This window comes from Mirounga leonina, unplaced genomic scaffold, assembly GCF_011800145.1.
Source record: "Mirounga leonina isolate KUSES-001 unplaced genomic scaffold, KU_Mleo_1.0 Mir_173, whole genome shotgun sequence".
NCBI lineage: Eukaryota > Metazoa > Chordata > Mammalia > Carnivora > Phocidae > Mirounga > Mirounga leonina.
Window position 1 is genome coordinate 66,963,652 of NW_023270447.1, and position 21,890 is coordinate 66,985,541.

General features: G+C 40.4%; 1 protein-coding gene across 7 annotated transcripts in view; it reads right to left on the reverse strand.

The window, feature by feature from the left end:
* Positions 1–21,308, reverse strand: part of LOC118019697 (protein argonaute-4) — a 38,530-nt gene extending 17,222 nt beyond the window's left edge. For 3 of the 7 annotated variants that reach the window (XR_004681721.1, XM_035019115.1, XM_035019121.1), the window contains exons 1-10: positions 11,821–12,375; positions 8,008–8,128; positions 6,414–6,595; positions 5,849–6,225; positions 4,617–4,704; positions 2,674–2,821; positions 2,078–2,197; positions 1,824–1,952; positions 1,433–1,566; positions 123–307 (exon numbers count right to left, since the gene is read on the reverse strand). Coding sequence is in view for 6 of the 7 variants with exons in the window: in XM_035019115.1 (XP_034875006.1) it covers positions 123–307; positions 1,433–1,566; positions 1,824–1,952; positions 2,078–2,197; positions 2,674–2,821; positions 4,617–4,704; positions 5,849–6,225; positions 6,414–6,595; positions 8,008–8,128; positions 11,821–12,053 (1,717 nt within the window). In the remaining variant the exon portion in view is untranslated. Of the gene's footprint in view, positions 1–122; positions 308–1,432; positions 1,567–1,823; positions 1,953–2,077; positions 2,198–2,673; positions 2,822–4,616; positions 4,705–5,848; positions 6,226–6,413; positions 6,596–8,007; positions 8,129–11,820; positions 12,376–21,203 lie in introns of those variants that run through there. The other 4 variants (XM_035019120.1, XM_035019116.1, XM_035019117.1 and 1 more) reach the window with 4 other exon arrangements.
* Between the last annotated feature and the right edge of the window lie 582 nt (positions 21,309–21,890).

Consider the following 21,890-nt stretch of genomic DNA (forward strand, 5'->3'; position numbering starts at 1 on the left):
AATCAACCTTGGATGCTTTGAGCCACCGGGAGTCTGGGGTTGTTTGTGACTACAGCATAACCTAGCTTATCCTGACCTACTCCTTGAAATCATCCCTCGTTCAGTATTAAAGGGGTCCATACCATACACTGGTGTCTTCCCAGGCAAGATAACCACGATTAGCTGTAGGCCCACGTAGGTCATTTTCAGGTGTTTGAACATGGGCTCCACGCTGTCTGCACCTTGTGCATACTTGCAGAAACAGGGCTGACCCTGGATAGGCATTCCTGCATCCTTAGAGATTTTACGGAGCTGATCAGTGAAACTCCTGTTAAAATAGAACCAAGTGGCACAATGCTTTCATTTCAGAGTATGTTCCTAGCATTTATTTTCCACTAAGATACTTCTTTCAGTTCTGCACATTCTTAGCCAAAATTAAAAATAAACAACTAAACAAAGAAAAAAATCTTTAACTGGTTGCCAAAGATGGGCTGGCAATTGTATCACCGCAATTATAATGCACAAGAATCTGTATTATTAAGCTCTCAGATCAACATTTTGAATTTTTAAAGAATTATGCCTCAACTGGGCCCTAGGAACTAGAATAGCATTTCTGTTCAAAGATTTCTTTTTTTTTTTTTTAAACATTCAAGTCCGTAATTCTGAACTAAAGAAAAGCAAAGTCAAAATTTCAGGGAATGTGTATGTTGGTAAGCCTGGCACAAGAATGGTCGGATAAGCTTGTGTTCAGCTGAGAACTTGGAAACACAAAATTGGCATATTTAGGATTATATTCAAACTTGTAACCTATGTGATTCAATAACAATATCAAAAGAAACCATCACTTTGAAAAAAAAAACAACAAAATTCATTGTGAAGTTTTAAATTCTGGATATGAGAAGTGACTTTATGTATAAAGCTTTCAGAATAATTTTTGTGCATTTGCCAAATATTTTGCAAGATTCCTTTTTTCCGTCCAGTTCCCTTTTGCTGCCTTGATTTTTCTACCCTTCTCACTAACTTCCTTTCTATAGATAGAGCTGCATCTGGAAGACATGAACCAATGCTCTCAGTGACCCTGCAGGAAAACAAGCTCACTAGTAAATTACAATGATTAAAAACAGACGAGTTTTTTTTTTTTTAATCTCAGCTGAAAAGATACAATTAATACCAAAGGAAGCTTCACTAAGAACTCAAGATTCTGCCAACGGTCTCTGCTTCGGCCTTTAGTTAGTCACAGATTTCTGCTCTAATTGCAAGGAAGCTGAGTCAGATTCTTAATGTCATTCCCAAGTTTGCAATTTACTATAATACAAGGTCTGTTTCCTACAGCCAGATGGCGTCACTCTAAGAGTCAGGGATTTAGTGCCAGCGTGCATAGCACATTCATGTCATGATGGTATTTTCATATCTGGAAGGGATATTACTAAGCTGAAAATATGAAGATACTCACTTTAGTAAATCTTCCCTACATTGTTTCTGAGGCGCAAAACAAGCAACTGCCCAAACTTTAATTTCAATGCCAGCATAAAACTGCTTTCCTCGCATGTCCCAGACACCCTGGTTGGGTGTGGCTACCGTTTTATTCTTTAAAAAAAAAAAAAAAAGAAAAGAAAAGAAAAGAAAAGAAACAAAAGAAAAGAGAAAAGACATTACAATCTAAGGCCATGTTAATGTTGATGACGGGATAAACAAAACACTATTTGGTATTAGCCAAAAGACAAAAAGCAGTAAGGAGCTAAACTACGGGTCAATTCAGTGCGGTGCGGCGGAGAAACCCTGGATTATTCTCTTGTTGACTGGTTGTTGGAAGGAGCTTTTGCTGAATGAGAGAAAAAGCTTACCCGGCCTCCATATTGCAGCATCGGTGCCGGAAGTACCCTGCCTGTGAGCTCTGTCATTTCACTGTGGACAACAATACCAAATTCTTTAAGGTAGGGATCCGGTCCACCCACCATGCTGTTACTCTTCACCTAAAGAACAGGAAAGCCTGCGCATATAAAAACCAAAGAGTAACTGTGTCCTACCAGGAGTTTTCTATTGTCTTGTTTTCTCATCTGAAAGCTATAGTGTATTGTGAAGACCATGCCTTACTGACCAGTCTACTGATTTCTTCCTGTCTGTCGGGAGCCGATCTTGCTGTAGCTTTGATCATTGTGGAAGTCTGATTGTCTGTGAGCTTCTTTATACATCGCTGTCCTGCCACGATATTGCAGACCTACAGAGAGGCAAAGAGAAATTTGTTTGTGTAACGGGTTTCTATATAGGAAGCCTTTGCTAAACTGTATCTTACCTCTTCCATTCCCCAAAACATGAAAATGCTATTACCTAGCGAAGCTACCTGCCTAAAATATTTTATTTATTTTTTTAAAGATTTATTTATTCATTTGAGAGAGAGAGAGAGAGAGCAAGAACACGCAAAGCGGGGAGGGGCAGAGGGAGAGGGAGAGAAGCAGACTCCCTGCTGAGCCAGGAGCCCGCCCCATGCTGGGCTGTATTCCACAAACCCAAGATCATGACCTGATCTGAAACCAAGAGTCAAACACTCAATGGACTGAGCCACCCAGGTGCCCCTGCCCAAAATAATTTAGAAATTAATACTAAATTCTACTACTAGTTTAGAACATGATTTTTTTTTTTTAACTCATTCAAGAGATTGGCAGATTCGGCAAAAGAAGATTCAGTTTAGCTTACCTCAAGGGGCAAATACGTATGTTTTTGTTCTTGTCCCACTTGGAGACAGGGAAGATGGGGGTATTTCAACTGCAGACTATACTTCTGCTTAAAATACTGAGCTACTGTACATTCCATAGCTTGACCATTTTCTAGCTGTAAAGGAAAACTAAGGGAGAGAATACCTTTTTAGAAATGTCTTCAAGTTCTTTTTTTCTTAAACAAGCAAACAAACAAAAGCCTAACATTTTCTACCTTGATCAGTCACTTAAAAAACAAAGGTCAATCTTTATTTGACCAGTTTCACTTAAGTCATTTTAGTATTTAATGAGAAAAGCGACTCTTGGAATTTTCCATGTTTGTTGAAGCTGGGATGAGAAAAATATTAAATTAAAACTTAAAAAGAAGTTAAAACGAGAAGAAGCTGCAGAACGGGAAAACACAAACTCACTAGATACATATATAATCTACACCTACAGATACATATATAATCTCTAGCTGGCTTCCTATAAATTATTAAAATCAAATAAGGACTTGGGATCATCCACAGAGGAGTTTTATTTGCTTAAGGGAACTTTTTGTTAAAATGAGTGTAACATAGTTATTGGGGCCACATTTCCAGATCCCCAAACCAGGACAAATATATGTGGATTTAGAGGCAACAAGACCAAACACATGAAACTGAGACTGTGCCAGGATATTTGATATAAACTGGAGAACAAGATTTAAGAGATTCTCTTTCTTTGGTTCTTTCAGTGGGCAAATTATCTTAAATACTTGGTACAATAATAACTTTAACCTGCTTTCTTAACTGTTACAGCCCCACAAAATAACAATGCAGCAAGGATCATCTATGTGATATTTAAATCTACGTGCTTTTAATTTTCATGCAAAGATTATACAAATCTATAAGTATAATTATTTTTCTAGGGTTATGTGAAGTAATTAATGAAAAAGATACAGTTCTTGAAACAAAAGCTACACTTCTCAATAGTGATTTCATAAGGTTTCAGTAATGTTTTTCCTCCTAGAGAATGAAGTCAATAGTATAATATGAAGAATACATGGAATATCACTTTATAGCTCTTAAGAAATTTACATCAGGTGCATATGGGTTCATACTGAAGAATTTATTCAAATCATACTGAATTACTATACCACATTTATCCAGAGGTCACCCAAAAACTTCTACTATCTAGAACAAAGCCTTCCCGATGATTTTGATGTACACTAAAGTTTAAAAATTGAGAACCGTGGAACTAAAACAAAGTCAGACTAGAATATAAACAAACAAAAGGCTTCTGACTAACCAAAATAATGTAAAGTTTATATATTTAAGTTCATGCTCTTTACTTGGAGGAGCCAATATTTATTTATGTCAGACATCAGTTTAATCTTGATTACAAGAACAAAACTTACATATATAGTAAATATATACTTTCATATATATTTTCTCATTTTGCGGAGTTCTCAGTGGATTAGAAGTTGGGTGATTAGAAAAATAAGATTGGAAAATGGAAATGAGTAGCTGCTAGAGACATGCCGTACATACTGATAGCTGGAAGAAGTGGCAGCCAGCTACAAAAAAGAGAAAAAGCCAAACAAAACACAAAGCAGTATCTTCTCATGACAGCCTTATATGACTTATAGGACTTAACAGATCCTTTGGGACATGCATTGAGAATTATAACAGTATAATAAATGATGACTCTGCATTTTTATATAAAAGTTGATCTGTGTTTGGCATCCTTTGTTTAAGAGGTGAAATGAATCAAAGGCAAGAAATATGTTTTTTAAATGTCTCTATCAAAAATTTTTAAAACATTTTTTAAAGCTCTGGGGCTTTTAACGGATGATCTCAGTGATTTTGAAACTTGCAATACGGGATACCATTTTCTCAAATCATAGCAGCTTCTTCTGTTACCAAAAATGTAACAGTATCATTTTCAACGTGGTTAACATACGTTTGATGACTGGCTGGCCGTCTAGTCACATTACAAACTCGATATTTTCGTTTCATCTGTCCACAGTGGGTCACCTCAACTTTAAGACCTGAAGTTAAAAAAAAAAAAAGTCAAAACATCAGGTATTAATTAAAATCATAGTGACAAAAACAGGTTCAAATGTCTTCAGAACTTCAGCATTGTACAGGACTAAGGTTGCAAGGATATGAGAACAAGTTCATCATGTATAGGCAAAAAGTCTCAGCTAAGAAGAAAAACTTAGAACCCAGATGACTTAAAATGTGCACCTACATAAATTTATTAATTTGTTCAATAAATATCTACTAAACCCCAACAATTCTGGTATTTATTATTGGGTCTAGAGATAGCCCTAATGAAGCTTGTGTTGTAGTGAGAGAAGACAGCTAATAACAAGAAGAAAAGAAATTCCAAAGGAGAATAAACTTGTGTTACTTTATTAAAAGGTAAGTTTTAAAAAATAATAATAAAATACATAAATAAAATAAAATGAAAGTTTTTAAATTTATTTCTTTTTTTTTTTTAAGGATTTTATTTATTGGGTGCCTGGGTGGCTCAGTTGGTTAAGCGACTGCCTTCGGCTCAGGTCATGATCCCGGAGTCCCTGGATCGAGTCCCGCATCGGGCTCCCTGCTCGGCAGGGAGTCTGCTTCTCCCTCTGACCCTCCCCCCTCTCATGTGCTCTCTCTCATTCTCTCTCACACAAATAAATAAATAAAATCTTTAAAAAAAAAGATTTTATTTATTTATTTGATAGAGTGAGAGAGCACAAGCAGGGGGAACAGTAGAGGGAGAGGGAGACGCAGGCTCCCCGCCAAGCAGGGAGCCCGATGCGGGGCTTGATCCCAGGACCCTGGGATCATGACCTGAGCCGAAGGCAGATGCTTAACCATCTGAGCCACCCAAGCGCCCCTAAAATGGAAGTTTTTAAGTGGGTAAAGGGTAAGCATGCCTGAGGGGTGCCAGCTATGGGACAAGAAGCTTTATACATCTAATTGCATTTAATTCTCACAACAAACTTAAAGATACACATTATTTTCTTTACCTTAGAGATGAACAAATTAGGACTTATGATGAGTAAGTAACTAGCCCAAGGTCCCACTGATAGACCTGGCTGGGATGGGATGGAAGCCCAGGTGTGTCTGACTCCAAGACCCTGCTCCTTGCACTACGTTGAGCTGCCTTGCTGAGACTACGGTAATGCAAATACCTACCTCTGATTTCTTTGGTAAACTTGACACGCTGGGAATCTGTTAGCGGTTTGGTCTGTTCATTGATGTTCTGAATGTCTAAAACCTCACACATGAACTCAATGATAGGCTGAGCCCGGTAGAAAGCAGTTGCAGAGACTAACAAACAGAGAGGACGGATACTTAGCTTCAGTTCAGAGAAAGGGGAGGCACTAAAAAAAACTAGCCAAAAGAGTAAAGAGTAAAAGGAGAATTCTAGCGTACCGTCAATATTGAGCATCATATTCCACATCGCAGGTCTCACAGACTGATGAAAGCCAAACCAAACCTCTCTGCCCCCTCCCAGAGGGTGGTAGTAACCTTCAGGAGGTGAGAAAAAAGAACGACCCACCGGAGTGTACCTGAAGAAATGAGTTTGCATGTTTCACCATCAAAAACTCAAAAGGTCTTTCATTTTATTCTCAACTTTATAAACAAACTTGAAACCAAGTTTACACTGTGACTTACGTGGAAACTTTTCAATGGCTCTAGTGCGACCTACCGAAAAAATCTGACATTTGTGGGAACGAACTCAAACGAAGGTACTAACCTCATGGAGGGAAGATGTCTTGTGATTACATCAAGTGCTTGTACGGAGTCATCTGGGACTTCATTCAAGTGCCCAGCCAAAGCTTCTAAAAGCAACTGAAGGCTCACAACTGATACCCACTGAACAGACACTTTGAAGGTTTGGTCTTTACCCTCACCTGGAAGGGTCACTTCCATATCAACCTTAGGAAAAAAAAAATCATAGTTACACATATATATTTACAGAGTATGAAAGAAAGATCCCAGGAATATTCAACATAGTATATGCATAAGCATATTTATTTTTAAGACTTTCTGTAATTGTAAAACATTGGAAACAACCTAAGTGTCCATCAAGAGGGAATAATATAATATTAACTATTATGTAATAGTTTGAAAATAAAAGTCTATGTTTCAACATGAATGAACCTTGAAAACATTATGCTAAGTGAAATAAGCCAGACACAAAGGGACAAATATTATATGATTCCACTTATATGAAGTACTTAGAATAGTCAAATTCATAGGGACAGAAAGAGGGAGGGGCAGAAGAAGAGCGAGAGAGAGAGAGAATCTTAACCAGGCCCCACGCACAGTACGGAGCTCAACACAGGGCTTGATCTCACAACCCTGAGATCATGACCTGAGCTGAAATCAAGAGTCAGATGCTTAACAAACTGAGCCACCCAGGTTCCCCAAGACCTAAGGTAGAATAGTGGATACCAGGAACTGGGGGAAGGGGATGGGAGAACTTAATGCTTAGTGGGTATGTACTTTCAGTTTGGGATGATAAAAAAATTTTGGAGATCGATAGTGATTATGATTGCACAACAACGTGAATACACTAAATGCCACTGAACTGTACACTTAAAAATGGTTAAAATAGTAAATTTTATGTTATGCATACTTTACCACAATAAAAAAGAATTTGAATTAAGTAAATAATAAGTTATATGTAAATGTACAGAAATGGAAAGATCTCCCAGACATATTGTTAAATGAAAAAGCAAATCCTAGAATGATGTGCAAACAAGTAAGAATATACATAGGCGTATGCATAAATAGCTAATGCACATAAAAATATCCGAAAGGATACATACCAAACTATTAGAGTAGTTTCCTCTAAAAAGGAAAATGGGATTGGGGGATGCAGGCAGGTAGGGAGGCAGGAAATCACAGTATTTCTAGATGTCTAAGTAAGTTTATAAGGAGTATATGTTTACATATTGCTTTTCTAATTTAAAAACTAAACTTGTAAAAGAAAAAGTTATTGTGGTATTATGAATATTTCCCCAAGTGGGTGTTAGATAATTTTCTATAATCTATAAAAACTCCATTTTTCAGATTCACATAGCAAGTACATTAGCAATGTGAAAACCAGAATATATGTAATCAAACTAATCTAATTCTAATAATCACAATCAACCTAAATTCTAATGCTAATCTCATCTTCAATTGTTGATTAACTACAGGACAAGAGAATATGGACACAGTAACAAATCTATCATCGCTATGTGAAACAACTCTAAGAATCAAGTTGCTATTGGAAGGGGAAACATTTCTGTCCTATGTAAGTGACCTAAGTCTAATACGCACTTCTGGCTGTTAACACTTACCCTATCCCGTCCAATTGGCAGTGGATGTGCTGTGTACATGTTTCTTTTGCCATCATAGCCAGGCTGCCGGTCACCAAATATTTGCATCTTGAAGTGCCGCACCATTGTATCTACTACCTCTCTTAACAGAGAGAGTGGCAGTTAGCTTTGAGAAATGGTGAGCAGTAAGAAAACTATCACCATACCTTAATCACCTAAATTGAGTTCAAAACTACTTGGAAAAAGTAAGAGTTATAGTTATAATTGACTTCAGTAATTAAAAAAATAGTTAACAACAGTCAACTAAAGAAAGGTAGCAACGAGAGAACAAAAGCAGCTACGAGATGACAAGAAAAGCAGGGAATAAAAAGAGAGCATAACACTTAACGGCATCCTCTCAAACTCTTGCCTTTCATGGTCTTCTCCCATGACAAATATAGCCTTACCAGAATAACCTATTTTAGGTATCTAAGTTTGGCATGAATATTCATAATTGAACCATGATAAATTTGTTAGCAAATAAACATCCTCATTCAAGTATCATGGTTTCAGAAAAGAGAGCAGGCAGAAATTCAGAAATGTGAGGGCCAATAAATCCAAGCTGCATCATACACAAAGGAATAAGTCAACCCCCTTGCCTAATGCTGGTCATTTATTATTTTTCATACTGTCTTGTTTTATTCCGAAGTGCTCCTGAGCAGTGTAGAGAAGGAAATGTAAAATATTGTCATTCCATAAAGATTACCAATGTAGTTTCTTCTTTGGAATGAAAGCCCTTTCCCTCCATCAAGCATGCATAGTTTTACCTAAGTGTTCTTGTCTATATGCCAGACTACACCGTATACAGGCTCTGAAGTAAAGGCAGTTGCAGGATAACTAGAGTATATGGTTTAAGATGCACAGATCTGAGTCTGTGAGATTTTGGAATGCTAGAGTTAATAGAAAACTGTATCTTACCAATGTTTAGTGAGTGCTACATGCAGGAACTATATCTTAAAAGCCAAAATATATCACAACTAGCTAAGGCATTAATATTCTGCAAATAAAATCTATGGAAAAGATACACATTTATAAACCAAATCACACAACTGAAAAAATTGATGGAAAAGTGTAGTATCATATGTTACCAATTAAAAAAAAAAACTATCTTAAGAATAATACATTTTCATATTGGAAGGATAATTTCTCATCTTATATTCTTAAATTATAACCATACATAGTTTTATAGTGAAGAGATATTTTCACATCTATTCTCACTTAATCTTTGTGAGACAAATAGGCTGATGACTACTGTTTCCATAGTAAAAAGAAGAAAAAAAATTCAGAATAGGCAAGTGATCTGCCCTTGGTCACACAGTGAGTAAGTGGCAGAGCTTGGACAAGTTACTGAATCTTCCACTATCTGTTTCTTTTCATTTGTAAAATTATAATAATCATAATACCTACCACAAAAGTTTGTTGTATTAAGTGAATAAATACACACAGAATATTTAGAACAGTGCTTGTCACACAACAAGCCTACTTACTCTGGTGTGTTCACGGATATGACTCCAAGAATTTTCCTTTTTCCTGGATTATCAAATTTTTCCTCTTTATTAGATTATTTCCTTCAGCATACAGATATGCTATAGTTTCTCTCATCTTCAAAAAAATTAAACTTCCCTGACCCGACTTCCTCTTCATTTGAACCTCCCACTTCTCTGTTCCCCTTTGTGTCAAAATCCCTTAAAGGAGTTGTCTCTGATTGCTCTTCTCCTATCTCTCTTAAACCTTCTCCACCTTCCCTGCATCAAAACTACTCTTACCAAGGTCCCCAGAGGGCTTCACAATCCTAAATTCAGTGCTCTTTGAACATTAAATGATAAATTCTTCCAACTTAACACATCTTCCCTTGCCTCCTCGCTCAGTCCTGGTTTTTGCCTATCCCAGTGGCCTCTCCATGCCAGTCTCCTCCTAATAATCCTCACCTCCCCAATTTTAAAATATTGGGGTACCCCAGGACTCAGTCCTGGAGTCTTCTTTTCTCTAACCACATTCACTTCCCATATAATCTTACCCAGCTCATGGTTTTCCCACCAATATGGTGATGACTCTCAAATGTTTGTCTCTAGCGTGGACCACTCCCCTGAATCCAACCTCATCTGTTCAACTCCCCCCCCCACTCAACATCTCTACTAGGATGTCTAATAGACCTCTCAGTCCTAATGTGTCCAAAACAGATCTCCTGATCTGCCAGCCCTGTTGATTTCTCCCATAGTTTTCCCCATCCCAATAAATGGCAACTCCATTTTTCTATTTGCATAGGACAAAAACCCTGGGATCGATCATGACTCATTTCTTCCTTCATACCTCATGTTCCATCCATCAACACATCTTGCTGACACTACCTCCAAAAATTATTAAAAATATCTCAGTGGCTCCCCTCACCCCCATTCTCTATCTTCTTTCCCTTATTTATTTTTCTTCATAGCACTTATCACCAACTAACATGTAATATGTTTTGTTTGCTTATTCATTTATTTTTGGTCTTCTCCCCTATTAGAATATAAGCTCCTCAAGGGTAGAAACTTTTGCCTTTTTTGTTCATGTTGTATTCTCAGGGCATAGAACAATACCTGGTACATAGGAAGCACTCAATAAAATATTCATTGAATGGATTAATGTTAACCATTAACACCATTTCTATTACAATTGATCTCAGTTATACAATAGCCAAGCAATCATGGGTTTGCATGAGATTAAACTGTATCAGAAAGCCGTATTATTGATCTATAATGAGAAACAAAAATCAGGCAGCATAAAATATTGTACTTGACAGCACAGGCATTCTAAGAAAAACAAGAATCTGGGGCGCCTGGGTGGCTCAGTCAGTTAAGTGGCTGCCTTTGGCTCAGGTCATGATCCCAGGGTCCTGGGATCAAGCCTAAGGTCGGGCTCCCTGCTCAGTGGAGAGCCTGCTTCTCCCTCTCCCTCTCCCTGATGTTCTGCCTACTTGTGCTCTCTATCTCTCTGTCAAATAAATAAATAAAATCTTTAAAAAATAACTGCTCTCATTAAAAAAAGAAAGAAAAGCAAGAATCTTAATATTAAGGACTGCTTAACTATCATGGCATGAAAACAGAGAAAAGGTAAGTAGGTGTTCTTAGCATTGTAAAAATATCTACTACAGGACTATGTCTTCACACTTGGTAAATTCCTGCCACACAGACCACAAGGCTTAAATCATCTCATCTAGACCCCTCTTGGATAATGTTAGAATTAAACAGAGCTTCTCTCTGAGCTTACTTTTTTCAATATTCCAAGATGATTTTTCTGCCTTTATACTTATATTTTTCTCATGTCCAATACCAATACTTAATAATAAAATTTGAACTTACAGATAATTTTTTCCTAAATTTTATTTTTAAGTAATCTCTACATCCAACATGGGGCTCAAACTCACAACAACGAGATCAAGAGTTACATGCTCTACGAACTGAGCCAGCCAGATGCCCCTGAATTTTCAGATAGTTCTAATTTCCCACAGATACTAACACTTCACTTATTTTTACTTATTTATTTTATTATTTAAATTTCTGCTACCATTGGACAATAAGAGTGACTTTATTCTTCATTTGATAAGTATCTACTTATTGAACAATGACGTATCCAGCACTCTGCTAGAATCTGTGGAGGATAACCAAGTATGAGACAACAAAGCTGCCATCAAGAAACTTACCATCTTAGAGAGAAAACAAAGCCTACACGTTGAAAGAATTTAGAGAACAGTATGGTACATAATAAATAAGTTATATGCATTTAAATATATAGAAGTCTACTTTTTCTAATCCTTACCTGTTGACTCTCCGAGGCCGCTTTTCTGGTTTAATATCCACATCATAGTGATACACATCTATTTTAGGAATCTGAACCTGAAAATGATTGGCTAACAGTCGAATTGGTTTTCCAACAGTTCCAAGGCCAGGACGACGAGGTGGCTGAAACAGGCTGGTTGGAGGTCCTGAAGAGATTGAAAGACTTCTGATGTACTCTTTGGTCATAAAGGATAATATTCCTTTCATGATCATGATGATGATAACAACAACAGATATAATTATTGAGATCTTATTATTCACTGAACATATTCTGATATAAAGAGTTTGTGATATCTTTTAACCTAAGGTTTTCTAGATTTCTAAATATTTTGCCATGTGGCTATCATTTTGAATCTGGGGGACATTAAAATTATATAGACAGTATGATGAAATCCTCTCAGATATAAGCTACTGTAGAAAACCTCTTATGAGCATCAGTAGATCTAAAGCTAGGCTTACAAATTTATATGCATTTTTAAAAAAGATTTTATTTTTAAGTAATCTCTACACCCAATGTGGGGCTCAAACTTACAACCCTGAGATCAAGAGTCTCATGCTACGGGCGCCTGGGTGGCTCAGTTGGTTAAGCGACTGCCTTCGGCCCAGGTCATGATCCTGGAGTCCCAGGATCGAGTCCCGCATCGGGCTCCCTGCTCGGCAGGGAGTCTGCTTCTCCCTCTGACCCTCCTGCCTCTCATGCTCTCTGTCTCTCATTCTCTCTCTCTCAAATAAATAAATAAATAAAATCTTAAAAAAAAAAAAAGTTTCATGCTACACTGATGGAGCCAGCCAGGCACCCCAAAATTATATGCATTTTAAAATAAAACCATCTCGGGGTGCCTGGGTGGCTCAGTCGGTTAGGCATCTGCCTTTGGCTCAGGTCATGGTCCCAGGGTCCTGGGATCGAGCCCCGCATCGGGCTCTCTGCTCCACGGGAAGCCTGCTTCTCCCTCTCCCACTCCCCTCGCTTGTGTTCCCTCTCTCACTGTGTCTCTCTCTGTCAAATAAATAAATAAAAATCTTAAAATAAATAAATAAATAAAATAAAAAATAAAACCATCTCTAAGCTCTAGGGACTATCACCATGCTCAGGCTGGAGAAGATCCATTAATCCTTCACAAACTAGCCTACATTATTAAAATTTGTACAGACAGGAGGAGATTAACAGCAGCTACATTTATTAATTTACTTGCTAATTTAGATAGTGAAACAATACCAATAATGCTAGACTTTATTGTTTATAACCTAATGTTTGTAGAATCTGGACAATGTGACATTTCTGTGGGCTTTTTTTTTTTTAAGATTTTATTTATTTGACAGAGAGAGACACAGTGAGAGAGGGAACACAAGCAAGGGGAGTGGGAGAGGGAGAAGCAGACTCCCCGCGGAGCAGGGATCCCGATGCGGGGCTCGATCCCAGGACCCTGGGATCATGACCTGAGCCGAAGGCAGACGCTTAACAACTGAGCCACCCAGGCGTCCCCAATGTGACATTTCTTGATCATAATGTCTTGTTTACTTATTCAACATTTATTCACTTATTACATGTCTAACCTGCTCTATAGATTCAGGAAAAAGAGCTTCTGCCTTAAAAGAACTTACAGTCTAGACCAGTGGTTCTCAACCTGGGGGAGATATTGTTCCCCAGGATCTGACAAATGTCTGGAGATAATTTTGGTTGTCACCACTCAGAGGGTGCTATTGACATATAGTGGTTAGGGGCTAGGGATACATCTAAACATCCTACAGTACACAGGACAGCCCCCCACAACAAAGAAGTATCTATCCAAAATATCAATAGTGTTGAGGGTGAGAAACCCTGGTCTAGACAGAGCAGTCATTCCAAATTACTCCACTGATGGTTCATAAAATATTCCACAAAAGGAAGGATCAATAAGCTAAAGAAACTGCGAATTCTCTCCCCTTCTCAAAATTCCAATGTACATTATTGTATTAAATTCTCTAATGAGTTTCATAATAAATAAATCTATTTAACTAATCATTTAACCCAACTTATTTTTTCCCCTAAACTCTCTCTTTTTAGAATCAAATATCTACCAATATTCAGGAGATAAGGATTGAGGAAACACAGACTGGGAAATATTTGACTCTAGAAAACCTTACTTCCTTCTGATGATAATGTCAAGTAGACACTGGCCTAAAAAATAAACATCTTTTCTGCTATGAATAGGTGTTGAGTAAAGTGGGCTGTGATTACAGTGGAAAGTTACAACAGGTTCTTATTGCTACAGCATTTTGCCAAGAACAAAGACAATTCACTAAGGAGAGAAAACTTTGAGGCAAGAAGCTATTCTAGTCCAACATCACTTAGGAAAATCAAAGCAAACACTTTAATGAGACGTGTGTTGACAGATCTCCATATACTAATTCTTAAAGTTATTGAAAATCTCACATATTAAATTCATTGTTTAATCTTTCCCTAAATTCTACTCATCCTTCAAAACTCAGGTTAGGTGTGACTTCCTTTCTGGAATCTCCCAGACTGGAAGATGCATCCTTGGTGTACCCAAGACCCTCTGCATAAGGGAGCACTTAGCACAAGCACATAGAAACAATATTTAGTTATTGTCTCATCCAGTAGACTGTAAATTCTTAGAAGAAATGGACCTCCATTTCACTGTTATCTCCTCAATACCTCATTCAAGGACTAGCACATTGTAGGAATTCAATAAATGTTGAACTGAACAATACAGGCATATCTCATTTAATTGCATTTTGCTTTATTGTGCTTTGCAGATATTGCATTTTTTACAAATTGAAGGTTTGTGGCAACCCTGCATTGAGCAATTGGTGTTATTTTTCAAACAGCATTTGCTCATTTCACGTCTCTGTGTCACCTTTAGGTAACTCTCACGATATCTGAAACATTTTCATTATTATTATATTTGTGATCTTTGAGTTGCTATTGTAATTGTTTTGGGGTGCCATGAACTGCAGCCATATGAGACAACAAACTTAATCCATAAATGTTGTGCGTTCTGACTGCCCCACCGGCTGGCCAGTCCCCTGTCTCTCTTCCTCTCCTTGAGCATCCCTATTCCCTGAGACACTACAACACTGAAATTAGGCCAGTTAATAACCCTACCTTTAAGTGTTCAAGTGAAAGGAAGTCACATGTGTCTCACTTTCAATCGAAAGCTAGCAATGATTAAGCTTAATGAGGAAGGCATGTCAAAAGCCAAGACAGGTGGAAAGTAGGCCTCTTGGGCCAAAGAGTCAGCCAAGTTGTGAATGCAATGGAAGAGTTCTTGAAGGAAGTTAGGAATGCTTTATAGCCAACACACAAATGAGAAGAAAGCAAAACAACCATATTGCTGATATGGAGAAAGTCTTCGTGGTCTGGAGAGATCAAATGAGTCATAAAATTCCCTTAAGTCAAAGCCTAACCCAGAGCAAGACCTCATTCTCTTCAATTCTATGAAGGCTGAGAGAGGTGAGGAAGCTGCAGAAGAAAAGTTTGAAGCTAGGGGTACCTGGGTGGCTCAGTCGGTTGGGCCTCTGACTCTTGATTTCAGTTCAGGTCATGATCTCAGGGTCCTGAGATTGGAACCTTCCCACCTCCTGCCCCATCGAGCTCCATACTGAGCATGGAGCCTGCTTGAAATTCTTTCTATCCCTCTCTCCCTGGCCCCTCACCCCTGCTTGTGTTCTCTCGCACACGCTCTCTCTCTCAAAAAAAAAAAAAAAAAAAGAAAGAAAGAAAAAAAAGAGAAAAGTTTGAAGCTAGAAGAGGTTGGTTCATGAGGTTTAAGGAAAGAAGCCCTCTCCAGGACATAAAAGTGCAAGGCAAAGCAGCAAGTGCTGATACAGAAGCTGCAGCAAGTTCTCCAAGAGGTCTAGTTAAGATAATTAAAGATAGGGCGCCTGGGTGGCTCAGTCGGTTAAGCGACTGCCTTCGGCTCAGGTCATGATCCTGGAGTCCCGGGATTGAGTCCCACATCGGGCTCCCTGCTCTGCAGGGAGCCTGCTTCTCCCTCTCCCCCTCCCCCTGCTTGTGTTCCCTCTCTCGCTGTGTCTCTCTCTGTCAAATAAATAAATAAAATCTTAAAAAAAAAAAAAAGATAATTAAAGATAATTAAAATCTGGCTACAGATTTTCAATGTGGTTGAAACAACCTTATATCTGAAGAAGAGATCATCTAGGACTTTCATAGCTGGAGAGAAGTCAATGCCTGGCTTCAAAGCATCAAAGGACGGACCAATTCTTGTTAATGGCTAATGCAGCTGGTGACTTTAAGTTCAAGCCAATGTTCATTCTGAAAATCCTAGGGTCCTTAAGAATTATGCTAAATCTATTCTGCCTGTGCTCTATAAATGAAATAACAAAGCCTGGATGACAGCACATCTGTTTATAACATGGTTTATTGAATACTTTGAGCCCACTGTTGAGACATACTGCTCAGGAAAAAAGCTTCCTTCCAAAATATTAATGTCCATGAACAATGCACCTGGTCACCCACAGGCTCCGACAGAGGTGTACAACGAGATTAGTGGTGTTTTCATGCCTGCTAACACAACATCCATCCTGCAGCCCATAAACCAAGGAGTAATTTCAACTTTCAAGACTTATTATTTGAGAAACACATTTTGTAAAGCTATAGCTGTCAGAGAGAGTGATTCCTCTGATAGATCTGAGTAAAGAGAAAACCTTCTGGAAAGGAGTCACTGTTCTAGATGCCATTAGGAAAATTCAAGATTCAGGGGAAGTGCTCAAAATATCAACACAAACAGGAGTTTGGAAGAAGCTGATTCCCACCCTCCTGGATGACTGGGAGGGGTTCAAGACTTCAGTGGAGGAAGTAGCTGCAGGTGTGGTGGAAACAGCCAGAGAACTGGAATTAGAAGTGGAGCCTGAAGATGGGACTGAATGGCTGCAATCTCATGATAAAACTTTAAGGGATGAGGAGTTGCTTCTTTGGATGAGCAAAGAAAGCAGTTTCTGGAGATGGAATCTATTCCTGGTGAAGATGCTGTGAAGATTGTTGAACTGAGCACAAAGGATCTAGAATATACAAACTCAGTTGATAAAGCAGTGACAGGGTTTGAGGGGATAGACTCCAATTCTGAAAGAAGTTCTACTGTGGGTAAAATGCTATCAAACATCACTGCATACTACAGAGAAATCATTCATGAAAGGAAGAGTCAATTGATGTGGCAAACTTCATTATCGTCTCGTTTTAAGAAGTTGCCACAGCCACCTCAAACTTAAGCAACATCACCCTGATCTGTCAGCAGCCAACAACATCAAAGTGAGAGCCCCCGCCAGCAAAAAGATGACTCCCTGAAAGCTCAGATGATGGTTAGCACTTTTTAGCAATGAAGTTTTTTTTTTTTTTAAAGATTTTATTTATTTATTTGACAGAGAGAGACACAGCGAGAGAGGGAACACAAGCAGGGGGAATGGGAGAGGGAGAAGCAGGCTTCCCGTGGAGCAGGGAGCCCGATGCGGGGCTCGATCCCAGAACTCTGGGATCATGACCTGAGCCGAAGGCAGACGCTTAACGACTGAGCCACCCAGGCGCCCCAGCAATGAAGTATTTTTTAATTAAGGTATGTACAGGGCGCCTGGGTGGCTCAGTTGGTTAAGCGACTGCCTTCGGCTCAGGTCATGATCCTGGAGTCCCAGGATCGAGTCCCGCATTGGGCTCCCTGCTCAGCAGGGAGTCTGCTTCTCCCTCTGACCCTCCCCCCTCTCATGTGCTCTCTCTCTCTCTCTCTCAAATAAATAAATAAAATCTTTAAAAAAAAATTAAGGTATGCACATTTTTTAGACTTAATGCTATTGCACACTTAGACTACAGTATCGAGTAAACATAACTTTTCTATGTACTGAGAAACCAAAAAATTCATTGGACTTGCTTTATTGTGATATTCACTCTATTGTGATGGTCTGGAACTGAACCTACAGTATCCCCAAGGTATGCCTGTATCAGTCATCTTTGTAGCAGCCCCAGATAGAGACCAAACAGAAACCCAGTCATTCCTAAAACCCAAGAATTGACTCTTATTTTTCACTTAAGCAAAAGCACATAATTTATACCAAAAATATGACTGCTTGGAATTGAGTTCCACTTCTGGTGTACAAGGGATCTACTCTGGGTGTGGTAAGACATTTAAAAACAAGGTAAGAGGTAAATAATAAATAATATCAAAGGTGATTGGCGTACTGAGTTAACCCCATCAAATCATATGGACAAGTTAGCCCTGCACAGTCTAAAGTACATTTAAACAATCATTGTATCATAAATCCAGCTTTATGATAGAAATTCAGAAACAGAAATTTGGAGCAAATGACTTGCCCAAGGACATAGGACTTGACTTTAAATTGTGACTACAATTTAGGTTTCCTAATTTCCAGCCCAGTGCTTTTTCTTCCCCAACATACTTCACAATCCTAAGGTATCTATACCTCTCTGAAGACTTGATGCCAAAGGGACAGAGGCAGAGGAAATTAAAGAAGTGGGATTGATGGAGAAATGTAAGTAGTGTGTGCCTGTTCTTTGGTAATATGAAAGAGAAGTTAGGTGAGTGGTCACTTCTTTGAGTAAGTTTAGGAGATTTATTTAGAAAAATATAATCTAAAATTTTCCAAAAGCTGGTTTCTTTGAATTCAGCAAACTACTTAAAGAAATAAAGCAGGGTGGCTAAGGCAGAACCAAACTGTGTAGGTTTCAATCCTGGTTTTACCACTCCTTAACTGCATGACCTTGGGCCAGTTTCTTAGTCACTGTGTGCCTCAGTTTCCTCATCTATAAAAGATGGGAGGTGTGATAATAATAGCATCTAGTTCATAAAGCAATTGTGAAGATCCCATGAGATAATGTATACAAAAAGCTTAACACAGTGCCTCATAATAGTAAGTGCTCAATAAATGTTAGCTATTATGATTGTACTTGCATGAAATGTTATAGTCAGTGCTCAAAGGTCCTGGGCTTTATAATGGGTATATCTCCAAAAGTTGGTGACAAAGTCAGAAAATTACATCTTCCAAAAAGGAAACAAATATTACTCAACACCGATTGGAAGAAGTCAGCCTTAAATGAAGAGGAGGGCAATAGACTAGGGCTCAGATGACCCAGACTCATCTGCATTTCACCACTCAGCCTTGAGATCTTGAAGTCACTTCAGCTCTCTGAATCTCTTTACTCATCTGTAAAATGGGGCTAATGCTACCTTGCCTACCTCACAGAAGATCAAATGAGCTAAGAGCTATGAAAGCACCTTCCAAACTATAAAGCACTGTAAAAATAAAAGTTATCATTAATATAGCCAAAATAAATGGTAATCTGACTAACTATATTTCTAAGTTATTATTGTCAGAAACCAAAATGGGGTGAGGACAGAGCACAGCAAGACTAAGAACATGTCAGTGATTATTCAAGTGAGGAGGGCACAAAGCACTAGAGTGGTGTGTTTCAGTAAGGCTATAATGCTTCTCTAAGTTCTAAAACAGCCTGGATAAAATATCCCACAAGACTATCAACTCCCTTTGCTCCAGTTCTATGCTCAGCAAGCGGCTTATTATTAATTGGGTTTCCAAGGTACCGTGACACCGGAAAAGGGGTTTGCTAGACAGTAGACAAGAAAATATTCTAGTTAACAGAAAAGATCTATGTGACATTTTGATTTTTCCACTCGTGTCTTCAAACTGTGCTTAGTGAGAATTAATTTTCTACAATCCTGAGCTGTCTTCAAATCGGCAAAAGCTAAAATCACCCCCCCCCCCCCCAAAAGTCCCTAGGAGGTTCCTAACTACCAGGTTGATCTTTTCCATGAAATTCAATTTGTATACACAGTTAGTTACATAGTCTCTTCCAGCATCAGCTCATAAATGCAACAGTTGCTTCAATTATGAATTACTAACTGGGAGGGAAGAAGAAACATTTGTTGAATATCTACAAAGCATTAGTCTCCACAATAAGACTCCTCATATACATTATCTCATTTCATTCTCACAACAATCTTGCAGTACATAATTATTATTACCCTCATTTTATAGATGAGGAAATGAAAGTTCAAAGGAATTAAGGAATTTGCCCAAGGTTATACAACTATTAAATTACTAGATTGGATTTGAACAGAAGTCTGTTACATTCCTAAAGACATGATCATGCCTTTGGCTGGGGGACATAGCTGAAGAAACCCAGAGTAATACTCAGATTGAGGTTTATCAAATAATATTAGTGTCACGAAACCAATTTACTTTTAAAAGGCATATGAAATTTGATTATGGGGGCCTTTAAAAAATATTTTAAGCAGCAAATTAAAGTGGGCTTTACTCATTCAGTTCTGTAAACAAGTTCTAAGTAAACAAACTGGCAAAGTTTCCAAACTCAAATGGTAAACTGAATTTTCTGCACACTAAAAAAATGAAATGCCCTACAACTTAAGTCCACTATGTAGATAAGGTTTGATATAAAGTTAATTCTATCACAGCCTCTAAACCCTGCTTAGCGAAGGCATTAGAAACCTGTTGCGGTTTGAGGAGGGAGCACCAGGTTCCCAGCCTGCAGAGCGTTTCTTACAACCTGGAATGGTTCCTCTAGTTTGGGCCGACTGGGAGAGAGAAACAGAGGTCATTCCAAAAGATGGGGAATTACAGTTTCCAAAGCACTTTCACCTTCATTTAATCCTCCCAACCAACGATAACCCAGTTAGATGAGCACTCAGGCCATTAAAGCCCATGCTAGAAGGGGCTCACTGGACACTTGCCTGTCACTAAGGCGACAGCCCAGATCACTCCCGGACTGTTGCACAGACTGACAGGCATAGGACCATATTTCCTGAGACTTCAGGGCCTTTGAGAGGGTGGGTACTTTGCCTCTTGGCCTCTGGGGGGTCATGAGAAGTATTTGGGGGAAGTTCTTCTTCCTTATCTGAGGGCTCTGGACCGTCTACCAGTGCAAAGAAAAACACGGGTGTGGCCCCATGCCCAGCATACCCCTGGTAGTAGGAGGGTGTCCTTCCCGGGCCAGTAGAGGCCAGGCCTCAGTTGAGCACTTGGCACAGATCATTCCTTCTGAGGCCCGAACTGGCCTGCCTCAACCCTGGAGCACAGACCACCTCCCCGAGGTTCGGTTAGGTCTCCCGTCCACCTGGGGACGGGGGTCACCACCCTGGGCCCGCCTCCCTTAGACCCCGAGCCCTGCCTCGTCTCTCCAGGCTGGACCGCGGTCTCCGCCGCCCAAGGCCCGGGTCAGCTCCCTCCGCCCTGTGCTATGGGGCACGGATCCCCTTCCCCCACGCCTGACGGCCCGAACCCAGGTGAGCAAGAGCGATGGGGGAGACCCGGAGCGACGCGCCCGCCCACCAGTCCCGGGCCCGGCCCGAGCGCGCTCCTCACCGGGTCCCAGCGCCTCCATGGCGGCGGCGGGGGCCGCCTCGCCCCGGTCCCCGGCGCCTCCCGCTCCGGGCCCCGCCGCCGCCGCCGCCGCCGCCGCGTAACGCTTGATCTCCGGAATATTGGCGCTGCGGGGGGGCGCCGCGGAGACGCGGGCGCTGGGCAGGGGGCGGCGGCGGCGCCCGGCCCGGGGACAGGGACGCGGCTCCCGCGGCTCTTCCGGCCTCAGCGACAACAAAAACAATCCCCGCCGCCGCCGCCGCCGCCGCCAGCGGGAGCGGGAGCGGGAGCCAGCGCGCGCGCCCGCCGGGCGGGGAGGAGGCGCGGGGCGCGCCCGACCCAGGGTCCCGGCTCGAGGAGGGGGCGTGCGCGGCCCCGGGCGCCCGGTGCACGGAGCCCGGCGGGGGGCGGGACGGGGTGGGGCGGGGGCGCGCGCGCGCCCGGAGGGGGCAGTGCCCCGAGGACGTGTCGGGGGCGCGCGCGCCCGTTCGCGCTGCCCAGCCGCCCAGGACCGTCGACCCGGCAAAAGGCGGGCGGGGCGGTGATTCGTGCGGTGGTCCCAGAGCCTCCCGGCAAACCGTACCCCGCAAAAGATCGGGATTCCAGACCCCGCTGATCCACAGACACAGTTCACCACTTCTGGCGGTGGAAAGTGCCCTGTGATTCACATCAGGCACCTCTCCTCCTTCC